General features: G+C 34.4%; 2 protein-coding genes across 2 annotated transcripts; one reads left to right on the top strand and one right to left on the bottom strand.

Moving 5' to 3' along the window:
- Window positions 1–313: 313 nt before the first annotated feature.
- LOC8280517 lies at window positions 314–3,434 on the top strand. The gene is made up of 5 exons (XM_002520036.4): window positions 314–481; window positions 1,174–1,309; window positions 1,915–2,008; window positions 2,773–2,853; window positions 2,964–3,434. The coding sequence occupies exons 1-5, from the start codon at window positions 448–450 to the stop codon at window positions 3,102–3,104; spliced, it is 486 nt and encodes a 161-aa protein (XP_002520082.2). The 5' UTR covers window positions 314–447; the 3' UTR covers window positions 3,105–3,434.
- LOC8280516 (8-hydroxygeraniol oxidoreductase-like) lies at window positions 3,207–6,715 on the bottom strand. The gene is made up of 7 exons (XM_048380244.1): window positions 6,289–6,715; window positions 6,012–6,154; window positions 5,886–5,923; window positions 5,386–5,788; window positions 5,055–5,294; window positions 3,884–4,039; window positions 3,207–3,798 (listed from the first exon to the last, which is right to left on the bottom strand). The coding sequence occupies exons 1-7, from the start codon at window positions 6,323–6,325 to the stop codon at window positions 3,685–3,687; spliced, it is 1,131 nt and encodes a 376-aa protein (XP_048236201.1). The 5' UTR covers window positions 6,326–6,715; the 3' UTR covers window positions 3,207–3,684.
- Between the last annotated feature and the right edge of the window lie 4,389 nt (window positions 6,716–11,104).

The raw sequence follows: 11,104 nt of genomic DNA, 5'->3' as shown, positions 1-11,104 counted from the left end.
TGGTTGGTATTTTTGTAACAATAATTTAAAATTATTTTGAGACATTCCTCATCATATTTAACATACACATTAATTTTAAGATATCTTAGTTTAAATTTATATAAAAAGATTTTAGTATTTCTTTATGTAAAGTTTTACATACTAAATTTTCTTATATAAAGTTACTACAAAATTTAAATTTAAGTTTTATAAATTCTATTAAATAAATATATAAAAATATTAAATAGCTATAAATTACGGGATATTATTATTATTTCTAAACATAAGGGTATATTTGGAAACTAATCAATATCAGGGAACGAAGAGCTTCGCTTCGTAAGACAATTTCTTGCACATTTCTTATTTGCAATTTTCTTGGCGTAAATACTCCTTTAAGCTTAACCATCTCTCTATATCCTCACTCTCTCTTCTTTCTCTCTGTAGATCCTATTTCCAATTTTCTCTATCATGGCAGCCAGTCTCGCTCCTGTATCAATCTCAGGTACTTAAATCTTCTGTCTCTGTTTGTTCGTTTGTTTGCGGAGAAGATTTTGTTATTTGCATAGATAATTCTCTCAAAAACGAAATCCAACTTACTCTGCTTTTGTTTCTATTTCCTTCTTTGGAATTCGCGGTAGAAACTGTTTTTCATCGTTTTTGTATTTAGATATTTTTATTTTAAGAATTTAATTATTATTGCTCAAAACTAGAAACGACCATAATTGCGTTTAGTTTTGTTTTTCCTCTGATTTCTAGGCGCAGTAGATCAAGAATATGTGTCTGTGTGTGGGTGATATGGTAAAATTACGGTTAGTGAACATCTAAATAATCATTTGTTTCTAATGCTTTAGTAGAACAAATATTGTTGATATTTATTTTTCTGATTTTTGAATTTAGGTTCATTAAAACTCAAATTGGTAATTTAGTTTATGCTCTTTAGATTTTTGTTGAGTGGGTTTTGCCACTGGCTATTTCGGCCTAAAAGGTAAATAGCTCACTTTTTCTAGCAACATTACTGAGACATGTGTGATTAGAAAGCCCTGTAGGTTTTTAAAGCAGTAATAATTTATCAGACGCATCGCATCGAGATTACATCCACTTGCTTAAGTTTGACATAAGTATATGGTAATCTGCTTTGCCTATTGATCTTGCGGGAGTTCTCTTGCAATTTTAATGCTTATATGTTGGTTATAGGTGGATCTAACTTGAAGGCACGTGAGCTTTGCTCCTCAAAGTCCCTTTCATTTGGAAAAACACCAAGACTTGCAGTTCAAAGGAAGCTAAATCTGGTGGGAACCAACCGCAATTTATCAGTTCGTGCCAATTACCAGTACGTTATTCTGGACCCTTTTCTCTGTCAAGGGCATCCAAGTGGTATGGAAACCTTGCATATGAGACATGCTATCTTTCGATAGAATGGTTTTTATTTCTACAGATATTCTAACATTTCATTTTCTTTTATTGATAATATGAGATCAAGTAATATAAGATAAGCAGTTCAGAGTTCCTTCCCATCTCTATTTATCTTACCCCAGCTCTATTATGCTCTAATTCTATTGCATGTATAAGCTCGCGAGACTTGGAAAATAATTAGGTTTGCTATGCAGACAAAAAAATGGTTTCATTTATTCGCTGAATGCTGGTGGAAATTTGCAACATATGCATATATACAAATGATGCTTCTTTAACATCTTTTAGCAGGGAACAACTCTGAAGAAGTGAATATTAGATAATTTCATGTCCCTTTAGATTCCAAAAGGACTCTTTTGATCAGATTACTGCTCGAGAGATCTTCCTATAGCTTTTGACTTTTTGTGTATTTGGCCTAACTTTGATTCATTGGATGTTTCTTTTAGAATTGAAGTACTGGTATTTAGTCTCTCCTTATACCCTCCTTACTAAGATTTGTCTTATAATTTCCTTTATTGCGGGCAGAGATGGTAATAGGGGTGGTGGCAGTGACTTTGTGGCTGGTTTTCTTTTAGGAGGCGCCATATTTGGAACTTTGGCTTATGTTTTTGCTCCTCAGGTAAATAGATTTCGTTCTTTAACCTTAAGTATTAAGTATCTCATCAGTGGAAAGGATGAAAAGTTGGAATGACTGAATGCCCTCCATTTAAATGCATTATCTAAAAAGGGGTACACAAAAATGTTAGTTTGCTTCTAGGTTGCGGAACAAATGTCTCTAGAACATGACATTAGGTTGAGTCTTGCATGTTTGGATCATACAGTGGATGTTTCTGTCGATACTTTGTATCTTTGTTTGGCATCTGTAACATATGGCAGATAGTGAGTCCGATGGTTACTTGTACTCTTTTAAGAAGGAGGTTATTGCCCACAAATTATAGTTTAATAAACCTACGTGCCTGTTATTTCATCTATTTTCCATGCTTACGACAAGAAAAGCTACTTAGGTGAAGTTCTGTTCTGTTTGATGTTGTTTTATTTGTAAATTATCCAGTGTCAATTCTATGGTATGGGTGCTTATCCTTGCCTTTAAGTTTGCCGATCAAATGAAGTGCTTCAGTGGGCAAGATTAGATTACTATTAGCATTTTGTTATTATTTTCTGTGGTTTGAGGAATATATAGCTGTATTTTCTCTGGACATCTTGATGTCTACATGTCTCATCTTAATGAGGCAATATTGCTGAACCTTTGTCGGATGAAGTCTATGGGGATTTTTTTCTGTCACCCTGTACTTTTGAGATGTTCGGTTTGTTTTTCTGTAGTCCTTATAAAGCTCTGGTATATGTTCTTTGGTGTTAATTTTGTTTTTGTTTGCATTGTTTCAGATCAGAAGATCATTGCTAAATGAAGACGAATATGGGTTCCGGAAGGCCAAGCGACCAATTTATTATGATGAAGGCTTAGAGGTAATAGCATTATATGATTGTTATCTACTCTTCATGCATCTTTGCTGCTCATAAGAGCTTGTTGTGACAATTCTTTAGTTCCTTACATCCTTCATTTTCTTGAAAAGCAGAAGACCAGGCAGACCTTGAATGCAAAAATTAGCCAGCTGAATTCTGCTATTGACAATGTCTCTTCACGTTTGAGAGGGGGTAATAACAATCCACCTACTGTCCCTGTTGAAACTGATCCTGAGGTAGAAGCTACCATGTAAGATATGTTTCTCTCTTCGTTGCAATCTGAGACCAGACACATCGTATGAGACCAGACATGTAAGTGTGCGCCATCCGTTGTACTTAATGGAGGTTGCCTTTTGATGTTTAAATCAGATTGCAAGTGTTATAGTTAGCATTATTGCAGCCTCCAACACTGGCCTTATTGAGGACTTATAATGGAAATAGTAGCCTCTGATCATTTCCTTCTTTTATCATGTTACTTGTCAATTGTCATCCATAAACACAGGGGTTGGTGATTATTGACAACCTTCTTTTCTTTTCATCTCATGCTGCTGTTTACATTAAGAAGAGGCATGATTTTCAGTTAATTTTTGGAACATATATTTTAGTCCAACTGCAAATGGCTTGCTGACTTGACACCATATGGGAAATTACATAATTTTCCTTAAGAGCATGTTTAACATACTGCAAAATTATTTTGGCTGATTGATTATTTAGTTCTTTATTCAATCAAGTTTTATTAGGTACCACAAACATATACACATGGCGCTTTAAACCCCCTGACAAACTGGTTATTGTTGTTGGTGAACTCATAGGACTAGGAAGGTAGCAATGCCTTCACACGATCTTGATAAGAACCTTGACACAATCTGGTTGCTGCAGTAGCTCAAAAGCTTTGTCAATATCTTGCAAAGCAACTTCACGAGTCAAAACTTCATCCAGATGGAATTCCTGTTTGCAAGAAGAATAATTACCAGCAGTTGCGCCCAGTTCAGCAAGAATAGGTTAATGTCGAGAAGTAACTTATTATATGTACCTTGTTTTTGCATTTTTCGAGTATAAGAGGCAGGTCTGAGTTTATTTTGAGCCCTCCGAAAGTAGATCCTCTGAGAGTTCTACCCGCCAGTAAGGGGAAGAAGTCTATGTTCACGCTTTCGAATCCTGCGCCTATTGCTATTGCTTTTCCTTTTCCCTAGCAGCAATCAACACAGCAACGTAAGACTTAAAAAATGTCAGAAATGTCTGAAGTGGCAAATGTTACAGGTTAGTGAGACTTGTTATAGGCTAAAATGTCAATTTGCCTCGTGGGTAATTAGTTTATATTTTAATTTTTTTGGCCAATTTATTCAGTAACTTGATAAAGGTGGCAATTTGGTTAAAAAGCTTCGTATAAAATGTCATATTTTATAAAGGTAATTTTTTTATCGAGTTAGAGTAAAATTATTTAATTTTAGCATAATTTACTCTAATTATCGAATAAAAATAATTAAATAAGAATTTTAATAAAAAGATTTAGTTAAATAATATTTTCAAATTCATATAAGATTACGTTTTATAAATTAGAACAAAATTTATATTTTAGCAATATTTAGTTTTAGTTCTAATAGAGAAATAATAATTTAATAATTTTTTAGTCTTAAACTTGGAAACATCAGATATTATAAAATTAATTAATTTAATATTTCCAAAACTTATTTGAAATATTTTTTTAAAAATATTTATATAATTATCGGGCAAAAATCCAGGACCGAGTCACAAACTAGTTAAGTTATTATTTTCCCACTAAAACTTAAGATAAATATTGCTAAAATGTAAATTTTATTATATATTTATAAAAGTATAATCCTATATGAGTTGGGTAAATATTATTTAATCTAAATTTTTAATTATTTTATTAGATAATTAAAGTAAATTATGTTAAAATTAAATAATTCTATTCTAACTCAGTAATAAGTTATTTTTATAAAATCCAACATTTAATATGAAATTTAAGGATTAAACTTTTTGTGTTGACTAAACAATTTGATTGGATAAATTAGCACTTTTGCTAAATTGCTAGGTAAATTGGCCGAAAAATTAAAATATGAGCTAATTGCCGATTAGGTCCAAGATTAGGACAAATCGACACTTTAATGACCGTTTTCCTATCGCTTCAAAATAAAGAAAGAAAAACGACAGCAAAAGTAAAATATGTAATATAGGAATACATACCATTTTTGTGGCTTTAAGGCTTCATTTACTAATGGTGCAGAACCAATGCACTCAAAGCAATAATCAACTCCTATTCCACCGGTCAATTCTTTCACTAATTCTGAAATAGGCTTATTAAATTCATCTGGGTTTATGAAATGGGTCATTCCAAGAACTTTCCCTTTCTCTCTTTTCTTGTCGTTCTTATCTACACCTATAATCTTACTTGCTCCTTGCATTCGAGCTCCTTCTACAACCTGCATATCATTTATCATCAAAGGAAATGACAGCACAGCACCAACTACAGAAAAAGCAAGAAACAACAACTTTACTAAAATGAACACATACCCCCAACCCAACAGCACCAAGGCCTAAAACAGCCACACTTGATCCTTCCTTAACCTTGGCTTCTTTCCAAGCTGCTCCAAAACCAGTTGAAAACCCACATGACATTATACTTGCATATGGGAGATATATACCTGGAGCAATCTTCACGAGATAATTGGAATCAATGACCATATATTCGGACCATGTAGAGCAGGTAAACAAATGATACAATTTCTGGCCTCTAATTGACATTCTTGAAGTGTCATCTGCCATTAAACCATTGCGGTTTGTAGGGTATTTTAGGCATAAATTTGTCTCGGCCGATGTGCAATTTTCACATTCTTGACATTCTCCTATAAAGGTAGGAATCACAACATCTCCGTCTTTGAAACCATTTACTTTGTCTCCAATGCTTTCTACCACCCTTCAATTGTATAATTCACCATATTAATAAAAAAGAACACACAATCAAAACAAAGAAATCACACAAGTTCAACTTCTAGTGGAAAAGAAGAGCTCACCCAACACCTTCATGCCCTAGAACTCTTGGGAAAAGTGGCTGAAACAAGGTGTATATGAAAAAATCATTTCAAAGAAAAATGATAAGAACTCAACACTGATGTATAATACTTGAAAGAAGCACTCACAAATGGAAATCCATTTGCCCTTGCTATGTCAGTATGACAAATGCTAGCATATAGCATCTTAACTCTAACTTCAGAAGATTTTGGTGGCTCTACTTGTATCTCTTCCACCTTCAACGGCTCCCCAACTCCCCATATTACTGCAGCTGAATTAGTGAAACATACCCAAAGAAGGAAAATTATGGTAGACAAGTGTGAGAAAAGTGGTAATTTATCGGCAAAAAGAAAAGTGGGAATTTATCTACTCCTGCTGCAGTAAAATTCCAGTAGAATCACATACCTTTACATGTTATGATCTGTGAGCTGCCGTTTGACATGGGTGTTGAATGTTTGTGGTAGTGCAAGCTTATCAATAAAAATTTTGAGTTCAGATTATTTCTAGGGAGGGATAGGAGATCCAGAGTGTTTCTTGATAATGTAATAAAGGAAATTAACAAGTGCAAGACATAGAATGTACAGGAGATGACTCTGTCTGTCTGAGGCTCGGATGTTCGTGCTTGCCAGATGGAGGAGTTGTTGAATGCAAACACATAGAGTTGGTTTGGTGGGGCGCAGGGACCAATCTGGACTTTTTCAATTTTAATCCTTCAAATGATCATATTTGTTAAATCTGTTCCCATGATACCTTTCTTTTTCTTTGTTCATAATAAAGAAATGCTCTACACTATTAAGTATAAATTATCCTTAGAACATGTACTGTGATCACTGACCAGTGTTATATTTGTTCAGTTCTTTCACAGAAGATCCATTTTACAAAATAGATAATGAACTCAGGTATTGGTTGAAGAACCTGAGGATCTAGTTCATTTATAGCTTAGAATTTGGTGAAGTTGCAAAAGGGAAAAGAGCTGGACCACGGTCCATGGCGGAGCTTGGCTCACAGAAGTGATACACTGGAGGAAGAAAAACCTTTGCCTATCTAATCTCTTGATTGTGGTATTAGCTGCTTTTAATTTTATTTTGCGCCTAACCAAATGAGTTTAGTAGTTAGAGATGGTGATTAGCGATGAAGGTAATCATTATGTCAATAGTTTAGGTTGAGTGTGAAATTAACATTGCTTAAAAATCCCTGCTTTGCTGAGGGACTAATTCTATGGGAAACTTGATTTTGTCAATTAAATAATTGAAAATTCATTTTAGAGGTATTATCTAGGAATTGATCCAAACATTAAGGGCCAAAATGAGGTTTTCTCCTATAGGAAAATGAGAAAACTCAGCGTTTTTCTCATTGTCCATAAAACTGATAAATGGAAATTCAGCAATTTCCTAATCATTTATAAAATTTAGGAAAAACCAAAATGATGACTGTAGCTTTCGGAAGCCACAACAACTGTCAGCCATCAGTATATTGTGAATAAATCCCGACCTTTGAAAACGAATCATTCACAAAAATTCACTTTAAATAAAAAAATATATTGCATTCCGATAAATTATAGGATACGAAATAAATTAATAGAGTGAAAGAAAGTATTTTAATATTTATGTACAAATGTAAAATTTATTTAGAAAATTCTAATTATTTTTATGAATTTAATTTAATTATAATTAATTTTATAAATTTAATTAACTAAAATATTAAATAAATTAAAAACTTTAAAATTCTAAAAATGACTCTAATATTAATATCAAATGAGCTGCATCTAACCAATAATGAGTACCTTTACACAATTGGGTTGTTTCAATAGGTAAAATGCTTTGTCTATTGAACTTCGTGAGTCAAAAGATCGTCAAGAAGGAATTCCTGTCAAAAAGCAGCTGAATACTAGCAGTGTCACTTTACCCATCAAGAACAGATATTAAGTGTCAAGAAATCACAACTATACCTTTGTTTTTGCATTTGTCAAGTGTATTAGGAACTATAAGAAGGTTAGGTTTTACTTTGAGCCCTCCAAAAATGGATCCTTCCAGACTTCTACCAATCAAAAGTGGGTAAAAATTTACTCTTCAGACTTTCATTTCCTGATCTTTCACTATTGCTTTTCGTTTTCCCTAAAAAGCATCCCCAAATAATCCCATCATTTTGCTTTCCACTTGAAAAAAACAATGTTATAAAGACCCAACAATTGATAAGGCCGAAAGGCAAAAATCAGACACCATATGCCATTTTAGTGGCTTGAAGGGGCTGATTGCCCAAAGATGCAGCTCCGGTGCACTCAAAGCAATAATCTACACCTACTTCACCAGCAACATCTTTTACAAGTTGTGAAGTAGCAGATTCGTGTGGGTTTATGAAATCAGTCATTCCAAAAGCTTTTTCCTTCATTTCTTCTTGCCATTCTTATCTATGCTAATTATCTTACTTGCCTCTTGCAGCATTCTTGCTCCTTCTATGACATGAACTTATTTTTCCATTTTTACAGGAAAATGATGACCTAAAAATATGTGTATGAATGTGATAATCTATGACATTAGGGCTGGGATTTGCTCTCTCAAAACCAAATGGAGCAAAATGTGATGATTGTAATGAGTTTGTTATCATTTTCTTTTCCTATTTTCAGTTTCCATCTTCAAACAAATACAAAATATACATAGAGCAAGAAATATGTGATATAACTTTATTGGACTTTCTCGAGAGCTCTAGATCGAGCAGCAAACACCCTCACCAACTTGACCTAAATTGTATTAGAAAAGTAATGCAGAATTATTTAAGTACTTATGTGTCTTGTTAATTTACTTAGTCAAATAAATTAGCTATTAAAAGTCCTAGTCTAAATGAGTCAGTTAGTAGTGGTCTTATTTTCGGAGTCTTTTTCTGTTAGTAGGTTGCTTCCTTTATTTTTGTAAGTCTGTTATTTCTCTAGTTGTATTTAAGAAGCATTTGGATTCAATAAAGATCATCACTTTAGCTGCTACTTTTCTTCTGCTATTGCTATAATTTTCTGTTTTAAATACACTTATTTTTATCATCTGGTATCAGAGCCTCCACTGAGGCCTGAGTTTTTTTTTTGTGATGACAAGCAGCAACATGTCGAATGGAGTGAATATTTTCCAACCAACAATACCGATTTTTAACGGCAGCAACTATGATGTTTGGAGTACGAAGATGAAAACTCTCTTCATTTCCCAAGATCTATGGGATTTGGTAGAGAAAGGCTACAGCGATGAAGGTGTAATGGCCGATGCTTTGAAGGACATGCGAAAGAAGGATGCGAAAGCTCTCTTTTTCATTCAACAAGGAGTGGATGATGCTATTTTTTCTTCTCGAATTTCTGCTGCAACAAAAGCAAAAGAAGCATGGGATGCTCTCATGAATGGGCATCAAGGCACAGCAAAGGTACTCATTGTCAAGCTACAAACACTTCGTAGAAAGTTTGAAAGCTTCAAAATGAAGGATGGGGAGAGTATATATGATTGTTCCAATAATCTCATGGGCATAGTCAATCAAATGAGGAAGTACGGAGAAAAAATTACTGATAAGAAGGTTGTTGAGAAATTGCTGTGAAGTTTGACCCAGAAGTATGATTCTGCGGTGTCGGCGATAGAGGAATCCAGAGACTTAACAGTCTTGACAATTGATGAATTACTGGGTTCCTTACAATCCCATGAAGCTAGATACAAAAGCTATGAGAAGAGCTCTTTGGAGAAGGCATTTCAAACTAAACTGAGATTTTCAAATGACCATGAGGGTGGCAGTAGCAACATGAATCGTGGAGGTTATACTTTTTGAGGAAAAAGATGAGGTAGAGGAGCTAGAGGAGGTGGACACTCAGGTGACAAAAATCAACAATCTCAAGGCGGAGGTGAGACTCAAAACTGTAAGTTCAGGCGTTATTATTGTGACAAAATCGGTCATATTGAAAGGTATTGCCGTGTAAAAGAGAGAGATGAAAAGCAAGCTAATTTTGTTGAAGAAAAGGATAAAGATGAGCCTGAATGTTTATTTCTTGCTTGCTTTACTACTAATGTTTGCTCTTCAGATGTATGGTATATGGATAGTGGTTATAGCAGTCATATGACAATAAATTTGTAGGCATTTATCACCTTGGATAGGTCAGTCAGAACAAGTGTGAAGACAGCTAATGGCACAATCCGCAAAACTGAAGGAAAGGGAGTAGTGAAGCTGAATTCTTGCGGAGGCAGCTGCATCAAAGACGTGCTTTATGTTCCAGATTTGGACTCCAACTTGTTGAGTGTTGGGCAATTTTTAAGAGAAGGCTACTCATTACTCTTTGAAGATTTATCATGCTCTGTTTTTACAGATAGAAGTAAGGATAAGTTGTTGCTCAAGGTCACGATAGCAAAAAATAATATGTTTCCTATCAATTCGAGTGATGAGAATCAAGCCCTTGCTGTCTCAGTAAATAATGACAATTGGATATAGCATCACAGATATGGTCACTTGAATTTCAATTGCTTAAAGTTGATGTCTAATCAAGATTTAGTGGATGGATTCCCCTCCATTCAGCATGAAAATGATGTGTGTGAAAGTTGTGCACTTGGGAAATAACACAGAGAGTCCTTTCCGAAAGGGCATGCGAGGAGAGCTATAAAACCTCTTGAGTTGGTTCATGCCGATGTTTGCGATCCAATGCAAACTCCATCTCTTGATAATAATATATATTTTCTTGTGTTTGTTGATGATTATAGCAGGATGACATGGGTGTATTTTCTTAAGCATAAATCAGATGTGCTGTCTTTTTTCAAAACATTCAAGTCTCTTCTTGAAAAGCAAAGCGGGTATGAGTTGCAGACATTGCGAATAGATTGTGGTGGAGAATTTTTGTCCAATGCTTTCACCAAATTTTGTGAAGATTATGGAGTTTGGAGGCAACTAACATCAAGCTATACACCCCAGCAAAACGGAGTCGCGGAAAGGAAGAACAGAAGCCTTGTCGAGATAGCAAAATGCATGCTAAAAGCAAAAAGTCTTCCAAAGTACTTATGGGCTGAAGCAGTGCACACGGCAGCCTATATCTTGAACAGAAGTCCAACAATAGCGTTGCAAAATCTAACACCATTCGAAGCATGGAATGGATGGAAGCCTAAGGTAACCCATTTTAAAGTTTTTGGATGCATTTCGTATGTTCATACTCCATCACTACAACGGAGTAAACTTGATGATAACAGTGTTAAATGCATCTTTGTGGGTTATAGTC

The sequence above is a fragment of the Ricinus communis genome, chromosome 10 (assembly GCF_019578655.1).
Source record: "Ricinus communis isolate WT05 ecotype wild-type chromosome 10, ASM1957865v1, whole genome shotgun sequence".
In the NCBI taxonomy this organism is placed as follows: domain Eukaryota; kingdom Viridiplantae; phylum Streptophyta; class Magnoliopsida; order Malpighiales; family Euphorbiaceae; genus Ricinus; species Ricinus communis.
Note: the sequence above shows the minus strand (reverse complement) of the source record. Positions and strands in the feature narration are given on the sequence as shown.

Bases quoted from the DNA above. Each gene is read 5' to 3' on its own strand.
- LOC8280517 (XM_002520036.4), top strand. From the start codon at position 448: ATGGCAGCCAGTCTCGCTCCTGTATCAATCTCAG. The intron at 482-1,173 runs GTACTTAAATCT...TGTTGGTTATAG, and splicing joins CGCTCCTGTATCAATCTCAG to GTGGATCTAACTTGAAGGCA. The intron at 2,009-2,772 runs GTAAATAGATTT...GCATTGTTTCAG, and splicing joins CTTATGTTTTTGCTCCTCAG to ATCAGAAGATCATTGCTAAA.
- LOC8280516 (XM_048380244.1), bottom strand. From the start codon at position 6,325: ATGTCAAACGGCAGCTCACAGATCATAACATGTAAAG. The intron at 6,155-6,288 runs GTATGTGATTCT...TCACTAATTCAG, and splicing joins ACAGATCATAACATGTAAAG to CTGCAGTAATATGGGGAGTT. The intron at 5,295-5,385 runs GTATGTGTTCAT...AATGATATGCAG, and splicing joins TTGGTGCTGTTGGGTTGGGG to GTTGTAGAAGGAGCTCGAAT.